At 39.6% G+C, this 23,780-nt stretch overlaps 1 protein-coding gene across 7 annotated transcripts in view; it reads right to left on the bottom strand.

Moving 5' to 3' along the window:
• Window positions 1-23,780, bottom strand: part of RPS6KC1 (ribosomal protein S6 kinase C1) — a 117,166-nt gene that overhangs the window by 27,241 nt on the left and 66,145 nt on the right. For 6 of the 7 annotated variants that reach the window (XM_043543669.1, XM_043543667.1, XM_043543666.1 and 3 more), the window contains 3 exons: window positions 22,446-22,538; window positions 7,208-7,255; window positions 5,528-5,660 (listed from right to left, as the gene is read on the bottom strand). In XM_043543669.1, the coding sequence (XP_043399604.1) occupies window positions 5,528-5,660; window positions 7,208-7,255; window positions 22,446-22,538 (274 nt within the window). The remainder of the gene's footprint in view (window positions 1-5,527; window positions 5,661-7,207; window positions 7,256-22,445; window positions 22,539-23,780) is intronic. The other variant, XM_037895730.2, reaches the window with a different exon arrangement.

The raw sequence follows: 23,780 nt of genomic DNA on the forward strand, positions 1-23,780 counted from the left end.
TAGCCATGCTTTAGTTTTAGTTTACAAAAGGAATTAATGTCCTGTTGAATTTTGACTCATCCTGTCTGCAGACATATTACATTGCAAGTTCACATCCTGAAAAACTAAGCAGATGTATCTCAAAAACAATCATTTAACTTTTGGTAAGTTGGCCCAGGAGTCTGCAATGCAGGGCTATGTATTCCGGTGCCTGCAAAACATGATTATAGCTGAAAAATTGTGGACATACTGGATTTGGGCTTTGCTAAATACAGTTAAAGACAACAATCTGGGTTCCCAAATAACCATGACCACACAGGGGAGAGAGAAGAGGAGTGCTGAGACACATCTACTCAATTCATCCTTCAAAACTCTCCCAAATTCTGTACTTTAGTGGAAAAAGGGGGAAATGGTTTCAAGATTCATAAATCCAAAGGCCAGAAGGGAGCACTGTGATAACATAGTCTGACCTCCTGTATAGCACAGGCCATAGAACTTCCTCCAAATAATTCATTTTGAACTATACACCTCTACCCCGATATAACGCGACCCAATATAACACGAATTCGGATAGAATGCGGTAAAGCAGCGCTCGGGGGGGGGGGGGGGGGAGGCAGGCCGCGCGCTCCGGTGGATCAAAGCAAGTTCGATATAATGCAGTAAGAAATTTTGGCTCCCGAAGACAGGGCTATATCAGGGTAGAGGTGTAGTATATCTTTAAAAAAAAACCCAGTCCTGATTTATGAAAATCATGATATTCCACCCTACTGAAAATACATCTCGCCATACTGCTCCTTTGATCACAAGCCACATAAAGTATCTCATGTTTTGTGAGCGGCACTGCTGGCAGAAAAAATTAAATCCAGATCTTGTAAAGAAGAGATGCAGCCACTAGTCAACTTCATAATAGATAAAATGATTATTAAAACATATATACTTATATATGTGCAGTGCCAAACATAACTGTGACCTCACTTCTGGGCACTACCATAACATAAGCAATAACTCCACCAATGCAGTGGATGCTGTAGTGTACATAGGACACAGGAGTTTATCACCAGAACCTCTAACATGACAGTACGATAGTTAAAAACAGAGTCCTACATATATTACCGCCTTCAGCATTGCTAACCCTGGTGGTGGATAACTGCTACAAAGTTTGCTAGCATAGAAGAAGCCTGTGTGCCCACCATCTGACAAAAATTGAGAGCGCGCGCCATCATCTCAAATCAGCCTTTGGACAAGGACAGAACAGTCACTACTACTTTCTCCGGACTGGCAATAGAATCTTTCGGGTTAGTAATGTAATCCATTCCGACCAGCGAGTCCCTAGTTTGGCAAGACAGACCACCACTGAATTGCTGTCATTAGTTCCCATACCCTGAAAGCCTCCTCAGTTTGAAGTTTCCTGAGCGCTCTCCAGACTGATAGGAGCTCCAGCTTGTTTATGCCTAAAGAGATGTGACAGTTTCCAGCCGCCACTGAAACTCTGATATACCACGGAAGCCCCCCCAGCCTATTTTTGAAGCATCTGTTTCTAAAATTTCTGGCACTGGGAGTGCCAACAAAAACTAAGGCCTTGTTAACATCACACCAGCTCTCCACCACAGGACAGCTTGCCAAATGCTTTCTGACAAAGCTACCAGATACCTTTGTGGACTTCCTTGCCTCTAACACACCTCTCTAAAGCCCTCTAATGTTTTGTGACCGTGGAAAGAGCTTATAAGGGAATCCACCAGCCCCACTAACTGTATTTGGAGGGATGACAGCATCACCACTTCTGGGTAAAACAAGAATTTCATTTCTTCTTAATCAAAGAATGTTTGGGGTCAAGTTTTCCGAATCCAGTTTAAAACCCAATAGTTTTAAACCTGACAGTGGATACAAGTTGTGCAGTAAAGGGAGTGGGTGTAAGATCAACAGCAAAGCCTTTCGCAAATAAGCAGCTACCTTCATAGGCAACTTTACAACCTCTTCTGAACAGGCCTTAATCCAAACGGTTTTCCAGTTAAAATTAACATTTTTATCCTTGAACTTCCAAATGGTACACTGGCCTCTAAGCATGATAAGCCACCATGGAGCAATATATAAACCAAATGTTCTATTCGCTCAATGCTCCTTTCTAATGAAACAGAACTTTTTTTGAAGTTTGGATGCAAAGGATAAATACAGGAGTGACATGCAGTTTTAGGCATTTACACCAAAACAGGCACTGACCCTAAAGTTTTTATCCATTCCCAAAGATGACTGCAAAGTATACTCTGCCTGTTTATCTTTTTTTGTTTTTAACTGGGAGCAGTAATGCTAGTACCTCTAAGTGACTAAGCAGCCTTTTTAGCTCTACCATTACACCTTGGAGCTCTGGATCATTAAAAAGTTTTGGCTTTTGACTGATCAGGGGAACCTGAAAAGCAGAGAAAGAGATGGCTTTTAGAGGAATGATTGTGAGGTAGCCATAATTTACGAAAACCTCCTCTGTAGGGATTTTGATAAGATTATCTACCCTAGAAATTTACAAGATTCTGGCAATCTGACTGCTATTAACTAACAGGTTTCTCCTGTCATCAACACAGCATGGTGTTCTTGGTGACAAAGTCTAACTTCCCCATACAAATACAGTGTAACTTTACCCCATTTTACAGTCATAATTTCTACTTCTACAATGTCCAACAATTTAAAAGGTCTTACTGAGTCAGCCACTATCCACTGCATCAGCCCATATCAAAATCCCCATCCTGAGTGTCAATCACCTTCCAATTATTTTTCTTGGCAAAATTCAAAAAAGCCGCTCAGATTGGGTATCAGGACTGTCAGGATTCCAACTATTCTTGTGCTCACGGTCTTCCAGCTATGCTTTACTAAGACAGAGCTGGGAAGTGATCTTTGGTGTGGGAATCCAGATGAGCTGGGGAACTCAAGGGCCGATGTCAGAGAATCACCATGGATACTAGAAACACAATGGCAATTTTTTTATTTTTTATTTTTTTACTTTATTGACTGACAAAGGTCAGGGAAGAAGGATGGTTTCTAAATAAGAAACTGGACAGAGACTCTGAAGATCTGTGTTCAAATCCTGGATCTATGACATTTCCTGTGCATAGTCTTGAGCAAGTCACCGTATCACTCTGTACCTCAGTTCCCCCTCTTTAAATGGGAACACCACTTCCTTTCTATCACCCTTTGCCTTGTTTATTTATACTATAAGCTTTCAGGGTCAAGGACTTTTTCTTATAATGTGTTTGGACAGCATCTAGTACAAAAGAACTTCAGACCTCAGTTGAGGCATCTAGGCACTAATCAGAATATAAATAAATCAACAACCACAATAGTGAGTCCGGGTCACCTGGAGTTTGGATGATGGAAGCACAGTCATCCAAGAACTTTGACCATCTTGCTATGCCTCAAAGGAAGGTGAACTAGAATCTGAGGTAGCACAATTCCTCTCCAGTATCACTCGAGTACATCACTCAAGGATAGACAGGACACACTGAAGGAGGTATTCAGGATGATTTCAGGCTGTGAGAGTGTTTGTGCTACTTTGTATAGTTGAGATTTAGATAAGAACGAATAAGTGCTTATTTACAATACATTCTTTTGCATGTTTTTTCCGCGTACACAAATAGGTCTTCTATTAAGGAGGGCATATTACTTTTAAAATGCAATTGTTTTTCCTTTATGTTTGGCTCATTGAAATAAGCTTAACTTATCTCTCAAAATTAGTAGTTTTTATAAGGAATCATTAACTGAACAGTGACTGAGCTTATCATGTACCCACTTCTAGACAATATGTTGCTCTATTATTCCTCATATACAAAAGGGATTTGAGAGAAAACACTTTGCCCTATACAATTTATACAAAGTAGGGATTTAGCAGCAGTTGAAACAAATTAATTTTACCTCGGGGACTCAACGCTTGTTATGGTTGGTTTCGGCAAGAATGAGCAGGCCTGGACAGTAACTTTTCACTGGATTTGTTATTCTCTCCTGACCCGCCAAGATGTAAAGTTTTCCTCTTACAACAAGTGTCCTGTCCAATCCATTCAGCTCACCTCTTTGCTCTTATATACAAAGGAGTTCTGGGGTATGAAACATCTCTGCTTCCCTTCCCCTCTTCATTCATCAGAGCTACAGGAAGATATTCCTTACTGGGAAGTAGTAACCATTTCCAGAAGGTTGCACTGGACTGTGGCAGTTTCCTGTGTACTTTAAAGTTCTTTTTGGGATGTTTCATTATTGCCCACCCTAATAATTTTCCCTGAAATACCTTTTCCTCTTCTCATCCCATCTTCATCCTGTGCTACCAAAGGAAGTTTTTCCTCAAGAGAATTAAAAATCCTAGGGACCTGAAGTTATAATAATCAACTGATTTCTCTCCCCACCCCCATCCCACCAATATTTTTTCTCTTCATCCCTTGCCCCTGCAGACTCCAGGGAGCAGAAGTCCATTGGCATCAATGAATTCCCAACAAATTTTCTAAGTTTCTCCAAAGATTCAGTCAAAAACTACCAATACACATTCAGGTCAGAGGTCAATTGATAGCTTTCAAATTCCCAGGATGGTCTCTTGGGAGGTAGAGAATTCACATACAGTTACATTGTAGCCTAGTAATGTAAGGTCTTCCTTCATGCAGCATTGTACAGCCAAGTTTAAAATAAAACATACTACAGAAACAGAGACCTCCTCATGTTAAAGAGTCAACTTTTGTTGGTCTGTGATCCCTTATGTGACAAAAGTGACATGTGCCTAGGAAAATACCAAATAGCTAAAACAAAAGGAATAATATTTCCTCTAAACTTATCTTCTCTATAAACTAGTTCTGTGCCTTGCATTTTCCCATTCTGGTTGAATTAGCAGCATCCCTTAAAAAGGAAGAGATATATTAGCAGAACTGACATTTATATTCTGAACTCATTCTACACAAAAAGGAGTAATTAAAATTAGGGAATATTTAAATCCAGAGGGGAAAAAAAATCAAAATGTAATTATTTTTTGCCACCTGTTCCCTGTACATATAACAGGAATTTTATAAATAGTTTGAAGGCACAACTCTGTGCTTCTGCTTTGAACTCCTATTTGACACCACTGGCTATTTTCTTAAAAACCCAGATCAGAATAACTATATAATGTTAAGTAATAGGCAAACGTTCTTGTTTTTTAGAAGGCAATTATTAAATTCTTATGGGAATACTTCCCTTTTTAGCTACATAACATTAAAAAGATTTACTTGCCAAAGATTACAAAAGTGGCAAAAAGATTTTGTCTCCTAGAGCTGACTTGTACATACTATAGATTGCAGTTTCAACCAAACCAGTTTCTGTCCTGTAGAAAATAAATGGTTAGAAATATACAATATTACTAAAGCTTTTGGGGAAATTCAAAACAGGAATGAGATTCAGAATAGGAATGAGGGAAAAAATCCATTATTTATATAGTTTTGTTATTCTAAGACTGAAAATATTTTGTTTAGAAAAATACACAAGAAAGTAATTTGATATTTAAATTGATCATAGATTGAAAGCTTGATTTTTTTTTAAACCACAGACAAACCTTCTGCATGCTGCAGCACAAGAAATACAGACTCCTCAGAGATGATGTACTTGTGCAGACACACCATGTTGGGCACACAGCGGGGAATGATGGTCTTTCTGTTCCTGCTGTACTCACTACTTTTCCTTAGACCCTGACAGAGAACAAAAAGGTCAGTTGTACCCTCAGTTGCCTTTGGAGCCTGCTGTGCTCTGTGTTTATCAACCAAACTAATCTATCCGAGTTACTCTGGGCTTCAGAGAAACCACTCATCTGCTGCTCTATGCCCCTCAGTCCCCCGAGGCTCTGCTGATGGCATCTGGCGCATTTCCAGAGAACAGAAGATGGCACAAAGCTGCCATTAAAATCAATTACATGGGTCAATGTTTTTATTAGAATCTCTCTCAAACTAAGTCATCAAGATGACACACAGTTATTTCCCTATGACCTTTTTTAAAAAATTCATTTTTTTAAGGAAAAGACATTGTTTAAATCAGTCTATGTTCTAGAGACAAAAGAATACCCTGGATTCATGTGTTATCTTTATATTTCCACCCTACTTAAAAAAATAGGAAAAGATTCAGTTCCTGAAGAGGTAATGATTTTGGAAGGTGGCACACAGATGAAGTTATTGGAAAGGAGGGGGAGAGAGGTAAGTATGACCTACTATTATATTGATAAAGAGGATGTAAGGAGTAAAATGGAAAAGTATAAAGTTCATCTATTCTGCCTGTAGATACAATGAGCATCCTTACCTAGGGTCTAATATCTGAACTATATAATGTTTACAAATAGCCATTTGTGAATTATAAATGGAATGATTTTCTGTGCACTGTAGGTGTTAGGATTTCTAACGCAAGATAAATAGAATTAGAACAGTTTACAGCATGTGTACACAGTGTACCTGAGGCTGAGGTGTAAATAAAGTTTCAGCAGTTACCTACAGCATAGTCTTTGGGCCTCAGTTCTGCAGCCATTACTCATGTCAGGAGCCTAATTCAAAGCAATGTAATTCCTTGTGTGAATAAGGCCTGCATCAAGCCCTCAAACTAAACCAATTCCCAAAGTGATGGATTCACTGGGTTCTCAAAAGAATTTTGACCTGATCTACATGAATCACAGGAGGCAAACCTGAAGGATTTAATTCCCATGCAGGGAGGTCCTTATTGTTAATTCAGTAGTTTACTGGCATTAAACGGACCTTTCACAGCATAGTAGCCTATAGTTTTAAGAACATAGGAACTGCCATACTGGATCAGAGCAGTGGTCCACCTCATCAGATATTCTGTCTCTCACAGTGGCCAATATCAGATGCCTCAGGGGAACAAGCCCTGTAACGAACAGTTATGGAGTAGCTTGTGTATAGGAGAAATTTCTTCCTAATGTATGCACTGAAGCATGAGGGTTTATGTCTCCTATGCTCTAACAGAACTATGATCCTTTACTGAAGCCTGCTAAGATACTGGCCTCAATATCGTGATCAGTGGTAATGCTATGTGTACAAGAACTGAAGAGAAAAAGGAAAGAAAAGGAGATGGAAGAAAGTGAAAATATATTTCAAATACATTTAGAAGATAGAAATGTTAATGTGCCAATAAAATTCACAGAGATGGCAACCATAAAAATAGGAAATATTTTCTTTGTGTGGAGTAAATTAGCAGGCCAAGTTGTTTAGGAAAGTAGAATAAAGATTTTACTTACTTTCAGTATAAACGTCTGCTGTGTTCTAGTATCCATTACAAGTAAAACCTAAACAAACACATAATTTAAAGAAAAAATTATTTTAAGGTTCTCATTAGTATATAGCTACTTAACAGTAGGCAACTCAAAAATCAACTATTGAACATTTCTATAGACCAACAGCTGCATGTTATTAAAAAACAAGGCACGCTAAAATACAAAAAATTCTGATAACATATTAGTAAGACCTTTACTGATCTTTTTTTTTATGCTTGAGGACATGAACGATGTCTCCTGAATACTGCAGAAACTTCATCTGATTACCAATCAGCTGCCTAAAAATTTTAAAACTTGACTTAAACAAAAAAAAACCCAAAACACCATTTGGTGTTTTACGAGTGAGGGTATAATTCAGCAGAACTCAAGTTAGGATAACTGCATAAAAAGCTGTGTTACCTCAGTTTAGTCCAACACTCCCTTCTCCCAATAAGACTTCTTTTTACACCACCAGGTTTCTTATACCCAAACGTTGTTCCTTCCCCAGAGGCTCCCTGTTTTCTTGGGAGAGGGCAGAGGGTGTTTTGTTTTTTAGAGTGAGGCTGATGGTCCCTCCCAGGAAGTCCAACTGAAAACTGTTTGTGTCGGAAGAAACAAACCAAATTGTGCATTATGACGACAACATGGCTTGTTCTAGCTCATACTGGTTACGGCAAAACCTAAAATTTTTAATGCCTTAATCAACTCTACTATCACTGCTGTTGAATTCCTCCACAACCTTACAGTTTTGGTGCATTTATAACTGGCAACACAAATTGTTGCAGGGAAATCCAGCTGTTAGGACTGCAATATTACAGTAAGATGGAAAAAGAATATTTATTTAGGAAAAGAGAATGGATTCTTTGTAGAAAGTGGAAAGATATAGCTGCAAAAGACAGTCTTCATTACAGTATACTGGCTCTGCTGCAGACACATCATAGACAACTTCATTTATAACTTAGTGACACTACCATGGGTGCTAAAGAACGTTTTGTTACTTTGTAGGAGAAGAAATCTAATTAGTTAATTTAGTATTGACACTTGTTTGAAAGACAACCCTCAGAAATTCCAGTTTTAGGGAACTGAAGTTCTCCAAATCTCTTTGCAAACCTCCAGACTCTTGAGCATGTTACCCTGGAATTCCAAGACTATAGAGTCCAGGCATATCTGAAGAGTTCCACTTCAGTATAATAACCTAAAATGGTACATGTACAAGACCAATACTCCAAGATCAAACATGTAGAGCAGGGGTGAGCAAACTACGGCCCGCGGGCCAGATCCAGCCTGCCAGCCATTTTAATCTGGCCCACAAGCTACCACTGGGAAGCGAGGTCTGGGGCTTGCCCCTCTCTGGTGCTCCAACCGGGGAGCAGGGTTGAGGGCCGCTCCATGCAGCTCCCGGAAGCAGCAGCATGGCCCTCCTCAGGCTCCTACGCATAGGGCAGCCAGGGGGCTCCGCTCTGCATGCTGCCCCTGCCCCAAGCACTACCAGGACCTCGGCCAATGGGAGCTGCAGGGGCGGTGCCTGTGGACACGGAAGCGGGCAGAACCACCTGGTCGCGCCTCTGCCTAGGAGCTGGAGAAGGGACATGCTGCTGCTTCCGGGAGCCTGCACCCTGAGCCTCCCCCCACGCCCCAACCCTGGTCCCCTTCCTGTCCTCCAAACTGCTCCATCCAAGCCCGGAACACCCTCCTGCACCCCAAACCCCTCACCCCCTGCCCCACCCCAGAGCATGCACCCCCAGCCAGAGCCCTCACCCCCGTGCCCCAACCCCCTTCCCCAGCCATGATCCCCCTCCCACACTCCGAACTCCTTGGTCCCAACCTGGAGCACCCTCCTACACCCCAAACTCCTCATCCCCAGCCCCACCCCAGAGCCCACACCCCCAGCCGGACCCCTCATACTCCCCCACGCATACCCCACCACCCTGCCCCAGCCTAGAGCCCCCTCCTGCACCCATGACTCCTCATTTCTGGCCCCACCCCAGAGCCCGCACCCCCAACCATAGCCCTCACCCCCTCCCATAACCCAACCCCAATTTTGTGAGCATTCATGGCCCACCATACAATTTCTATTCCCAGATGTGGCCCTCAGGCCAAAAAGTTTGCCCACCCCTGAAGTAGAGCATGTGCAGTCTGAGTCATATTTGATTTTCATACCAAGCATATTCACTCTTTACATTTCTCCACACTGTTATGCTTCCAATGTAAATACAATTACATTTAAAAAAAAAAAAAGAAAAAATACATTACAACATTATTTAAGCTGCAAAGTGAAGCATTTAAGAAAACAAACAAACAAATAAAAAACCACAGGAAATGCCAGATTTACAGTTATCTATACAACCTGCAGCATTGCAGTACAGACTGCTACAGCTTGAGCTATAGGACTAACCATATTAGCTGGCAATAGCAGAAGACATTCCAGAGGGGTGATGGGCCAGTGGCACCATGTTCTGGGGCCAGTGGGTGGCAGGAGCAGGCCAGCCCAGCTTTCTTCCCGCCCCTCCCCCCTGCCCTCCCCACTTCTGGAAAGAGGAGGACTCCTGCCCCAGTTGGCACCACCGAAAGAGGGATGATCTGCTGGGATTGTGTGCTGGTTTTGGGGTTCTGGGAAACCCCCTCAGCTCTCTCTCCTCTCTGGGAGCTGGGGGAAGATCCTGTCCCACATACTACCCAGAAGGGGGTGGAATGGAATGCTGGAGCCACATGCTGGGTCCAAGAATAATGGTTCCCAAACAGCAGCTCACAGGTATTCCCAGTGAAGTAACAGCAGTGTGGGCCTAGCTCTTTAGAATGTTCATACTCACTTATCTGGGCAGACTGCCAACATATTCCAGAGTAATACAAGCAAGAGAATGGAAATTGTGATTTTTTAATCAATTATAACTCTGCTAAACCTGAACAGAATTTCATGGGTTGAAGACAAGGCACTTCCCCAGCCCAAGAATTTTCTCCCTGCCTAATTTCAAAGGCCTGCTGCAAACAGTGGATGTTTTAGATCTTCTTAAGGAAAGGTTGCAATAATCTTTTCTAATGGAAGCCTAAGTACAGAGGTCACTACCAGCGCCTCCTGTAATACTCATTCATTGTACAGTGTACAAAAATACTTGATTGTTTTAAGATGAAGCTTCCACTTTATGCATCCGATGAAGTGAGCTGTAGCTCACAAAAGCTTATGCTCAAATAAATTGGTTAGTCTCTAAGGTGCCACAAGTACTCCTTTTCTTTTTGCAAATACAGACTAACACGGCTGCTACTCTGAAACCTATAAAACAAGAGTTTATGCAATCTAAGATATAAAATATTTCATAGCAGCCTCTAAAAATTCTATTTGCCCACTCAATGGATTAATTTTTTTGAGGGATGTGTTGAATGTCATTTTCATCATAATGGGAAGGCTGGTGAGTAGATAATGTGCCTAGGCAGGTGAATTTTCATGATGATTTTGTAAGCCTGCTCTGTAGGGCTCTCAGTAACAAAAGAAGCCAGTGGAATAAATCATAGCAGTAACATTGGTTTTACTATCCTTGCTTAGCCACCAGTCTTAAAATAAAATTTACAAGATATGCCAAATTAAGACAGATAAAAATTGTTAGGAAGTGATATTTTGTTTACAGTCACTTTGTCTTCTTTTACCAAGTTTATTTGTAGGTAGGTCCTGTTCACATTGAGGCAATAAATACAAGAACATATGTGATTTTTTTTTTAAATGTGCCCTTTGACTGTCAATTTCTCCCAAACAGGTGTTGGCTAAATGATTATAAATTGGCCTCTGGATACACCTCTTCAACTGAGCCGTACAGGACTGGTGATAATATAATTAGACCTAAAAACATCAGGCTGGTGAATGCTTTCCATCTGTTTGGCAATAATGTTTAGTTAACAATAGTCTTTAAAAAAAAAAAAGCACCTTCAACTTCAGCTCTTAAAGTTATTTATAGGGCTATTCTTAACACACCAGCACCCTTGCTAACAAGAGCTTTAGCCACTTGGAAATTATTAGCCGTACGGCTGTATACGAAAAGGAATGTCTGCATTTAACATCTGTATCTCATGCATCAACCTCATTTAAAGTCACTTCTTAATGAACTGTTCTATGGCTCTGTATTAATATTATAGCTGCATGCACAAAGATCATAAGGAGCCAAACTTTTTTTTTTTTTTTTTTTTTTTTAATACCAACAGTAGGCCAATCAGTAATGAAGCTGTCAGCATAAAGGACAAAATAATCGCTTCTTTAACCCTCAGACAGGATTTGTTCATTTGTAGAATACAACACACCAATTTAAAAACTGCTCATGGGTTTGCTCACCTTTGTAAAGGCAAAAATCTAATTTGGTACTAATTTGATACAATTGTCTTTCCAATAAAAGGCTCCTAAAGCCATATTTTATTTCATGATAAAACAAGTGCTATAACTAAAACTGTCATGAAATAATTACCTTTGATGGCATACCTTATTGCACAAATACAATTAATGTATCCCTCCCTTTCATGTTTCACACTTGCTTATCAGAACTGTATTAACATATGGTGTAACAGAGCGGACTTCCGACTCTTCGCCCTATAGTAACATATAGAATGACTGCCACTAACTGAAATAAAGCAGACAACCTGCCCCTTACGGGCTAGCTTCAGCTGTTATATTACAACATCACAAAGACTTGCAGCTACTCTTTTTCATCCGTAACAGAACAGGTTTTAACAGATAATAGTTCCGCGTTGCTGAGGTTCACTAGCTAGACTGATTCACCAGTCTCTCCAACCAGCCACCATTCCTTCGCTTTTTCTCCCCAAGCAAGCATTATACTCACTCCTGTTTGGTCTTGTTTTCTCTGTTTAACTCAAAGCTGAAATCAGTTTCCACAGATTTGAAAATAATCCACGGCTCCATTTTGTTTGATAGAGAATTACCATTTATTAAGTACCTCTATATCTTGGCGTAAGTGATTATTTTGTCATGATGGAAGTTTAGAGAAACTCCTAGTGTCATCCATTTAGCCAAAGTTGACTGGGTAGATCTAGGTTATATATAACTTACTTTGAAATAACTGCAGAGTAGGGCCCTAACATTGTACTGAAGCAGGAATGCTCATGCAATTTATCAAAACGTAGTCCATAATTGGCCTATCTGCACAAGTTACAAAAATGGGTAATTACCACACTATTATTGGCATTACCATAACATGCAAATAGCATGCAAATCCAAAAGGGGATGAGCCAGAGAAAGAAAGAGGCACAACCACTTCATTTAGACTCCAGTACATCTACTCTACAAAGCATTATATTTACACAGCAGAAAAAAACAACCTCCTCTGGGCTACCTTGCAGGACTAGTGCTATAACGTACTTTTGCAAAGATGAAACATACCCAGTGGATTAAGCACTGACTTGCTCTCAACATCAGAGGCTTCGCTCCTCAGACTTTGGGGCCAAACATTGTTTACTGGTATTGTCACAGTAGGAGTTACGTATACTCGCATTCCTCCACATCCCTCTCCCACTGCAGAGGAGAGTGCAGGTGTATGTTCCTTAGGGATTTTTGGTAGGATTTCCCTTCAGAACACAGAACCACCAGGGTCAGCGAGCTCCCCCATGAACAAGCGCGACTTGAGAACATGAAGTTCCATAGCATGTTCCTTGTCTCAATACTCTGTCCAAAGCGATGGCATCAGGAGTATCAGCAACAGCAGACTGCGTACAGGCACTTCTCTTATGTTATGTTAGGAAGCAAATCTGTTCCTGGATTTCGGATGCTGATGGAAGCTGTTGTGTAAGGATGACTGTAGCGTGAATTGTGAGGTCTAATACCTTATAACAATTAACCGTCATCCACATCCATCCTCAAAAGGGAGGCAACGAAGTGCTACGCCAGACATCCGCCATTCATGGCAAGTGGGACTGTGATACAAAACGAGACTATGCAAACCCTATTTGTCATATTAATGTGCTATTGTTTTAGGCTTTAAAATCCTCCAATATAGCATGTTACCACCAAGAAAAAAAAAACATAGGTAGACAGTGCTACAAGAGCCAATTCAAAAAGACACAGAAAGTCGACAGGAAAAGAGCATTGCCAATAGGCCAAATGAATACTTTCATCAGCACACTCAAGTGTGCTTTGTACAGTATCTTAGCTCTCCCAGGCAGCCATGCAGTGTCCCAAAATGCATATAAAACAAGGAATTATTGCCATCTAGCTACTACAACAAAGGGGGAATCAGTAATACTTAAGGTAATAACGTACCAGTTCTTTGTGGGTTTGTAAGCAAGATTTCCCATTTCATTTTTAAAACTGGAAGTTAATTCTGATGTTATGTGAAACTACTTTTAAAAATAATTGCACTTCAAAGACCTTCAGATAACTGATTTATAAGTGTGTCCAACAGCTCAGTTTACAAACAAACAAACACAATGCATTATATACAAAAAATTCGAGAAATAATAAAATCTAACTTGTAAATAACCATAGTTTAGCTTTAAGAAAACAGTTAATTTTAGGATTCTTTACATGCATAGAAATTAGCAAGTGTTTCAGTATGCTAATTTTTTTAATTAAAAGATATTTCTGCAGTAAAAGCTCTTTCATATGCACTACTGATTCTTCATCAAACGCTAAGTTTCCAACTTAACACCAGTATAGCCGGTGGTAGCCTGAAGGTTTACCATCTGCTGCCACCCAAAGTCACGGTGGCCACCTTCAGAACATATGCATCAAAGCCTTGAGATAAGAGACTGAAGGAATATTGCAGAAGTCAGCATAAGGGGAATCACAAACCCAGAGGCAGGCAATAGGCAAGTCACCAGAAAAAGAGAACATGGGGAGCCATTAGTCACCCTATAAAACACCCAACCAAGGTCACAAGGGACACTACTGGATCAACTAAGAGCTGCTATAAATGCACTGCTCTCTCTCGGGTGGTTTTTAACAGAAATGCAGTCACCTTACCAACTGCAACTAGGTTCTGCCTTGTTTTAATCAACTGCTGTTGCTGCTTCAATCCTACACATTTTCAGAACAGAACACAACATAGTAGCCTCTAAGGTGCCACAAGTACTCCTTTTCTTTTTGCAAATACAGACTAACATGGCTGATACTCTGAAACCTAACATAGTTACACGAGCTTGAGTTTGTTCTATTTACTTGACCAACATTTATTAAAATAAATTTAAAAATGGCTTCCTAAAAAAGTGGGTTAAAGTGTGCTGATGTGGGCTACAAATACCTCCTATATAATCAAATGAAAATGCATTACCAATTTTAACTACATATCCTGGTCGTTTAAGGTTTTTGAAGATAAGGCTACCACCTAGGGTATACTTTTAAAAGCTGGCTTTATCCTCTGTTACTGAATTGCAGTTCTACTCTGAAAATAAATGTGCAATAACGTCATCACTGGGTTCTATGCTTATTGTATAACTCCAGACCAAATATGCTCCGTTTATGACACCGTTTTTCGAACCACAAATCCTGCAAACTCAAGCTGGGATCTGATGACCAGGCTGGATTTTTTTTTCTTGTTTGCTTATCACTTCCAGGACTAAAAAGTCAAGTAATAACCTCAGTGATACCTGTGAAATTCCATTGCCATCCAAGAGACTGCACAGGGGTAACTGACCAGAATTTGCTACATAATTTTGTTGATGCTTCAGAAGTAGGAATAAAATTCACCTTACTCTCCCTCAGCTGTGTTGGCTGTGCAAGGCTAATCAGAGTAAATGGTCTATTTAATAGAAATTTACTTTGCCGCTAAATATAGTCAGTCTTCAGAGCAGCTCTACCCCCCATCTTTATTTATATTGTTTTATACTTGCACACACATGCACACATTCAAAGATTATAGAGCCAAGAAGGCAACTTTAGTAAAGCACTTGGCTGATACTTGTGAAAAAAAACAGATTAGTGCTCATCACTATCTGTGGAGTCAGTGTGATGCTTTCAGTTATCCCCCTTTTTTTTAGTGATTATCCATAATTAATTTATGCTTTGTGGAGTCTCTTGATGAGCAATATTATAGTTAACAAAAGAAAAACTCTATTGGTTTAATTACTGAAAGTGCCAGAGAGCAGCAAATATCAAAACTCACTTATGTTTTTAGACATTTAGTTGTGCTGTAAAAGGTGAAAGCTTACTCCCTTGAAATAGACTGGAAATTAGCCAAAAATTATATGTGGCAAAATATCAAGCCGGAGGGGGTATCCAGTGGATTATAATACAGGGTATCATCCATGATCAGATAGTTATCAAATATAAAGCATCAACTGTGCTAAGCAACTTATTAGCATTTAGTAAGACAAGGTCCTTTTCCCAAAGAACAAACTACTTCTACATGGAAGCTGGCAGATGGCCTATAATGAACCAGAGAAATTAAACATGCATTGTTAGTTTCTTGATTTGGGGGGTGGGGTGGGGAGTGGAGATAAGGGGTTAAATTTATGTTAGTCTTCTGAGTTAGGAGAAACTGTTCTTTAGACTGTTCTTATTTAGCATCTTTATTAATTACATGAAATCAAGTCAATAGTACAACAAATATTTGCAGCAAGTACTGAAATACAGAGGGACTTAGAGAGTTTAGAAACACAAGTTAAAAAAAAAAAAGATTCTGATGGAAACATGCAGTCCAATACATAAGGGGAGAAATAATCTTAAACACATACTCAATGGGAGGGGACGTCTGGGAATCAGTAGCAAGACCCACTGGAGGGTTAACAGAGCAAATACATTAGTTTGCTGTGTGATGGGATTATAAAGGCAAGCCTGGGTGATTCAACACTGCCTACCCCAAGGCAATATGTCAGAGCAGGGAGGTAATAATCTCTGTCTGTACAACTGTTGTATAACTGCACCTGCAGTCAATTCCGGGCACCATATTACCAGAAAGTTATTGACAAATCTGAGGGAGTTCAGAGAAGAGCAACAGAAGTGATCAGAGAGCTATAAAGGACTGAAGTATGATTAAAGATTTCAAAAACTTGTGTGTGTATAGTTTGGCTAAGTGAAAACATATTAAATATGTCAAGTGTGTAAACTCCAAGGAGTGAGATTATTTTCTTAAATTTCATAAACTGGATAGAGCTAGGAATAATAGAATGAAACTATGGAAAACAAAAGGCTGAATAGCAGAAGAGATGCGACTCTTCTTAACTGTGAGATATGTTAGGTTGTAAAACAGTTTCCTTAGGAAAGTGGTGGAAGCCTCAAGTCTTGGGACCTAAAACTAGACTAGATATTAAAATGTATTTTAGGAAACAATTCTGTAATGACAGCGAAATGGATTGAGTGATCCAAATACAACGTTTCCATCTTTAACGTCTATGATTATTATCGTAGATTTGAAATTGCTATAAAACAAGATAATCATTTAAAACACTCAGATTACAAAAGACTACTCTTAAAACAAGTTTTCTTATTTACGTTATTAATAATAACTAGATTAATCAAATTGTAAATATTTAATCTGCTTTTTAACAACTATGACATTTGTTTCCATTGTGTTATGTGTTGGGCAATGAAAATACGACTAGTCAGTTTAACTGTAAACAAAAATTAGTTTCAGACTTGTTTCTCTTTCTGGTTCTTATCATCATCATAATGCCACAATAGAGGTAATATGTGAATTCAAATAGTCATGCGATTGTTGCAGCTACATTTTCTCTAAATCTTTTATGCTCACAGTTACTGTACAAACCCATAACTAACGTTAGGGGAGAGGAAGAGCATCAAAATTTAGCAGAATGTTTATCTGACTGCCATATGCCAAAATATGAGCTGATGTCAATATAAATTGTGCAACTGCAGTACTGTTTAAACTCTACTCAAAGTAAAACTGAGGATTAAAATACTTACGCTTCTAAGGGGAATTAGTAAACATGGACTAAGTCATAACTACTGCAATATTAAACATTCATGTACAACAGAGGAACTGTCATAACACAAGCCCATTTTTCCTACCCTTTAATTAAACTCAATTAAACTAACCATAACCTGTGGAATTCAACTAACTATGGTGCTGCAGCATATTTAAAAAAATGCATTATGCAAGCAAGCACCACATAGGTTCTTTACATTGTGCCTTTTGGTATTTCCTCTTTTGAGGCTGATATAAGTAATAATCATATCATACTTTTTAAATAATTAATAATACTGATTTGGGCGTCATGGTGACTTGTCCCTAGAAATAGAGCATAATAATTTAACATTGGGCGTGTGATTTCTCACATACAGAATAATACTGAACAGAAAACCAAATATTTGTAATGAAGCAAAGTTATATAGTGCAATGAGATTTTTTTCAGTTCTTCAGAAAAATTACAGAGAGAGATTTACATCCATGTGAGAACCCTGTTTAAAGACTTCTCAATTAATTTTTATCAGGACCACTGATGATAGTGTTCTAATTCTTAGTGTTTCAGATTATGTTATATACATTTTAACCACGAATCTATTGAACAATAAACCTAATTCACACAAGTCTTGGCAGATTGAGCCTGTTACTGATATCAGAATCATCAGGGAAAATCCAGATAAAAGTCCACTGAAGCCAATTGTGTTACTCCAGATTTACACCAATACCGACTACATCAAATTTGGCTGTTTGGGGAAAAAAGTGATGAGACATTGCTTATAGCAGCATAGTCCTTGCTTAATGAACTCTGCTTTTAAGGGATACAAGATGAATCTTTAAACAGAATGAATCTAAATAACAGAGGGTTGCCCACTAAAGAATAAGACATTGGGCTTGAAACAGCATTGTTAAGGTGTCTGCAGTACCACAGCAAATCAGTTTCTTCAGGGGCTGATTATAGTTTCAAAGTAAAGAGTTGCTTGGGGGGCAGAAACTCAGCATAGATTCTGCAACACAGAAATATTTTTTACTAAATAAGTTTTGAAAGAAAAAAGTTTTCTACTTCAAAAAGAAATCTGCAAGTTTAAGATGCTTTATTGCGCTCATGTAACTGATTACATTTGGTCGGGGGGTATCTATAGCGAGACACACGCACAAGCCCACTCTTTGGCCTGGTACATTCATGCTCACAGGAGTTACCCTCACATATTCACAATAGATTCGAGCCCTGAACATTCAAAAGACAAGAGCCTCATTTTTTCATTAGATTAAAATACCATTTTCCCCCAAAAAAAACCAACAACAACAAAAAAATCTATTCACAGGGGGGCCCTTCCCCTTTTAAAAATATAAAAGCCTGTGGCAAGTAAAGCAGCACATCGCTTACTTTTGAAGCAAACAGCCCAAATGAAAATAGATAAGATAAAGCCATGGCCAGAATTTTCCAGAATTGACTATTAGTTTTGGGTGCCCAGCTTGAAGGAGCCAGCATTTCAGAAAATGATGAGCACCCCATTTTCTGAAAATCAGGCCCTTTCTGGGCATCTCAATTGGCGCACACACACACACACACAAAAAGTCACCCCATTTCCTTTTTACAATCTTGGCAGCATATCCAACCAGGGACTCTCGCAGTGTTTGAGCAAAATACCAGAGAAGCTGTTTTTTCTGCGTCATCATTGGTATACCACTGTTGCAACTCCACGACATCTAGCAACAGTGGGAACACTAGGATATAGACTGGTCACCAGCATTTTTACTGTATTATCATCTAGATTTGTTTGAGCAAAGTTAGACACCACAGTGGTAAAAATTCCATTAGTCCATCTCCATTAGCACACTCATTGTTATTAATACCAAGGAAGTTGTATCATGACTAGAACAAAGATTCAGAATTTGTCAGAAAAAGCTGTGTGTGATGCAGACCTAGTTACCCCGTGTTGTGTCCCAAACCATTATAAACTACTTTAAGGCAACTGTGCTACAGTTCTGAAAGATCAGGCTGTCACATGATTTTGCCCCTTCTTCACAGACAAAACACATTATAATATGGTTTGGGCTAAATGTTGCAAATGGATGCTCCCACGTGGCTGCAACTGAGACAAGACCAAAGTGTCACTAGCCTGCTGATTTGTACTCAAGCACTACAACACACAGTATAGTGTGTGTTAAAGTACCTATTTCTCAGAAAACCCTGCTTTTGAGATGCCATTTGTTTCATTTTTAAGAGGACGCTGCATCCTATAGATGCTAAGAGCACATCACAAGCCTGTTCAGGGAAGAGCAAAAACTATTTAAAGAGTTCATATGAGGGAGACCGGTTAACATGAGATATCTTGTTTTGCAGCCAGGAACAGGCTGACAAGTTACAGATATAGACCACCCTAGCTGCTGAAATGGATCAGGAGCGTAGCAATGGTTTGGAGAGGTACACACAACACATAAAGGGTGTTTCCTGCATATGGATGTTCTCCCACATCTTGCTCTAGCAGTGGTTTTACAAGGGAAGCAGCAATGGGCACTCTTCGGACTTGTCCACACTTACCAGGGGATTGATGCATCGGTGGTCGATTTAGTGGGTCTAGTGAAGACCCACTAAATCGACTGCAGATCGCTCTCCTGTCTACCCCTGTACTCCACCAGATTGAGAAGAGTAGGGGGAGTCGATGGGAGAGTGTCTCCCATCGACATCGCATAGTGTGCCCTGCGGTAAGTAGGTCTAAACTACGTCGATTCACGTAACTCAAATTGCGTAGCTTAGATCGAATTTCCCCTGTAATGTAGACAAGGCCTTATACCCTGTGCCATGCCTTAACAGTGAGAGATGAGACTGTCTGCTCTGCAGAGATATTAAAGATCCCATAGAAGGAGCAGAGGTTTGCCTCCATATCCTTGACCAAAACTAAATGTTGTGCCGTGCACTGGCTGAATACTTATTTATGTACTCTAGCCCAGTAGTGTCTGCTTTTCTGTGATGAGTGAAACTTCAGAGTATTACGGGATCCTTTGGACAATCTAATATTTATAAATTTACTTGTGACCTGATGTCTGTAGTACATACACACTTGTACTCCCTGGAATATGCTTGCTTTCAATGTCACTAGTTACATAAGTAGTTTATGCACATGTTTAAGCTCTCCCAAAATTGGAGCCTTAGAGTGAGCATATTGGGGGTGCATGAAGAAATGGGAGATAAGTGTACACAATGATTTACAGTGAGGGTAAAAACACTGTCCCTGTACTACATATGTAATAAACACTATTATGTTTTAAACACACACATATTTTATATTCACACAACATACTGTATGATTGAGCTCCTTTGGGGCAGAGATTGACTTTATACTTGCTCTAAAACACTAGGTACACTTATGACACTATACTCAAATGATAAAAACAAACTATATCTCAGAGTAAGATTAAAACTTAGAAGAAGAGTTGAGAGCCTGGGAGCAGGTATACAAGTAGACAGATATCTGAAAACCTCTTGCTCCATCTCTGAACAATAGTTCAAACTTAACTCTGCCCCCTACGGCATACTAGCTGGCTGGCTATACAACAAAACACTGTAGAATACATGTCATGCTGATGTCTCCAATATTAAATCGCTTGTTTTTTGTTACCACAGTAACCTTGTCTCTTTGCAGAATAAGTGCGGATTCCAGGACCTGGATATATCAGGCTTGTACCTAGAAGCTTGCTAAATAGGAATCTAGTGACACCTGGGAGATTCAGGTTTCAGAGAGGTAGCCGTGTTAGTCTGTATCAGCAAAAACAACAGGGAGTCCTTGTGGCACCTTAGAGACTAATAAATGTATTTATTTATTGATCAGATGCATCTGATGAAGTGGGTTTTAGCCCACGATAGCTTATGCCCAAATAAATTTATTAGTCTCTAAGGTGCCACAAGAACTCCTCACTGTTCTTGCTGGGAGATTCAGTTAGCCCATGGAATAAAGGAGCTTGGCCCTACAAGGTGTTGAGCATCACCTCCAAGTTACTAATCATTTCCAGTATTTTGTGGTCTTTAAAACTGAAAGACATTTGAAGAGGTCTTACTCCACCTCTTTACAATAATATCATAGCCTTGTATGCCCAGGTATGGACAATTCCTAAGGCTCTAGGCTGCCTGCTCCATCTCTCCTTATGGGGGATTATGAGGTTAGGTAGTTCCTGGAATCCCCCATACTCTTAAAGATTTATACAATGCACACAGCTAACAGCTATAATCAGCTTATCAAATTGGTCTTTCAATTGCTCCTTAATAAATATACAGGGAGAGAAACACTGAATAGATTAGACACTTGCCATCAGATGAAAGGAGATACAATGTATGCGATATTAAAGCTAAAAGGTCCTTGCATGTTGTGAAAACAAGGTTAAAATCTGTGTGTATATAGCCCAGAGGAGAAAACATAGTAGGTATGCATGCAATTAAAACAGCATAGGCAAAAAAAAATCCAAATTGCTATGTTCAGTCTAACAAAAGAGGAACAAATTCAGAACGAAGAGTATAGCAGCAATTTTTAATAATACAAGTTACAAATGTGTCATGTGACCTGAAACATGAAGCACACAAGCCAGGGATCACTCAAGGAACAATCAAAAGGCATCAGGGGAATGGAGTGGCAACAAGGAAATGAGTCATTACAAGTTGAATTAGTCGTCGTCTCATTACTGAATAATATATCATCTTAAATGTACTTGCTAAGCGGATAACTAATCAGCGATATCAAAACAGTGCAGCTACTTTATGAGCTGTTATTCTTTCAGTCACTTAATTGGGCTTGCAAAAGATCTGTATGGTCCATTACAATTTACACATGATAGACGGATATTACCCTGAGATTTTGGGAGATTTTATCTGAATGAGTCAAAAATTAGTTTGACTTCTTCTAGATCTCTGCCTTGGCTGGGGATTTGAATTCCAGGTTCTAAGAAGAGAGAAAGCAAATCTCTTTTTCACAGGGGTTCCCCCTTCCTCAAGTTTCCATATTGCACTGACTGTGGGAAAGTGCATGAATTTTTACCCTTCTGTATTTCAAATAGCCATCAGTTTAATAAACTGAAAATGTATCGACATGTCCTTATCCTGGTATTGTAACCGTGACATTATTTTCAAAAAGCAGGCCCCATCCTAATGAATGCCACCAAACATGTACCTTATCCTTTAGCTCAAATATATTTTGCATGACCTTACATGAATTGCTTAGATAAAAGCCTTTTTTCTTCTACTTTTGTTATTTTAAAGTGCAGATGCATTTGAGTCATTTTCCCCTTTTGTTTCATATCCTTAAGATCCACAGCTTCAAAGACAAAATGTCAGCATGCAGTCGATTTATGACTGAATTCTTGAAGAGACACTGAAGAATTACCTTGTCAATCACCCCAAGGACTCTGAAGGCCTTCAGTTCCTCGGCAGGGCTCCTTAGGTTCCAAGAGGGCCTTGAACTTAGTGATCCTGGAGGCTAATGGAAGATATCAAAGATTACACATCAATCAGGGCGGTACTTGAAGGAAGACTGCCTGCTGTAGCAAATGCCAGGCCGAAGGAAACGAAATTTATCATAAATCAGAGAGAGTGGAGATGAAAGGAGAACTTTTCTGTTTGTCCTTAAATGTAAGAAAAGTTGCAAGTAAATAAATCAAGATAACATTGAAAACAAAATTTTAAAATAGAAAAAGAAATGAGTTTATATAGTTTCCAATGGTTTGCAGAGGTAATGAAACTTCGTAACAAACAGCTGAGCTCCCACCTGGCAACAATAATCAATCACAGTCTTATAGTTATTCTGGATTCACAATAGTTCAGGTCTTAAGGGACAGGAAAAAGGAAATTAGAAGCTTTATAAATTACAAGAACACAAAATACAGAATTCTTAACAGTGCTCTTTTTGTTTGATGGCAAGTGGTCTCTACTCATGTCAGTCATAAACCCTGATGTAATAAGGTACACAACACAATGATCCCCAAAACAGCCTTAGCCAAAGGTAGCTATGCATTACCCATCCAGAAATAATTCACACTGAAACAGATGAGTGCGCATGTTAACTATTCAAGTAGTTAACATGTGTATTTTTGTCCCCACTGTGTTTTGTGACCTATCAATATGTAACTTACCCAGATTATGTGTCAGGCATGTGTGTTCACTGCTATATACATACACTTGCAGAATACAAGCCCTGCTATTCTCTCCAACTTCCTTCCATACCTGAAGTAACAGAATTTCACCTGAAAACTAAAGTTTGGACTTTACTCCCGACAGCACTTGTGGTGAAAAGGGAATACATTCTGCAATTTGTAGCATGAGCTCAACTAAAGAAGACAGGCTACCAGCAGTGTTGTGCTGTGCCCCAGGGGTTTGGGGTGGGAGAAACCCAGCTGAGACCTGCCAGAAACATCCCTTGCTCCATCCCTTTAGAAGCCACAGAATGGCTTCTATTGTGTCACTGAGAAAGGAATCCAAGCCACAGAGAACACACTCCTTTCTGCACTAACCTGCTTGCCTATGTTAGATCGCCAGGTGATGGCTCTCTTCCATTTGCCTATCCAGCAGTTGTGGCAGGAGGGGAGGTTTGGTTCAAGTGTACGCAATTCGGGTCAGGGACCTGTATTGGTTTACTTGCTCCACCGATCACCATGCACACCTATGGCACTTGAACAAGTCATATTTTCAAAAGGGTCTAGTCACTTACCTGCCCTAACAAAGA

This window comes from Chelonia mydas, chromosome 3 (genome assembly GCF_015237465.2).
Source record: "Chelonia mydas isolate rCheMyd1 chromosome 3, rCheMyd1.pri.v2, whole genome shotgun sequence".
NCBI classification, from domain to species: Eukaryota; Metazoa; Chordata; order Testudines; family Cheloniidae; genus Chelonia; species Chelonia mydas.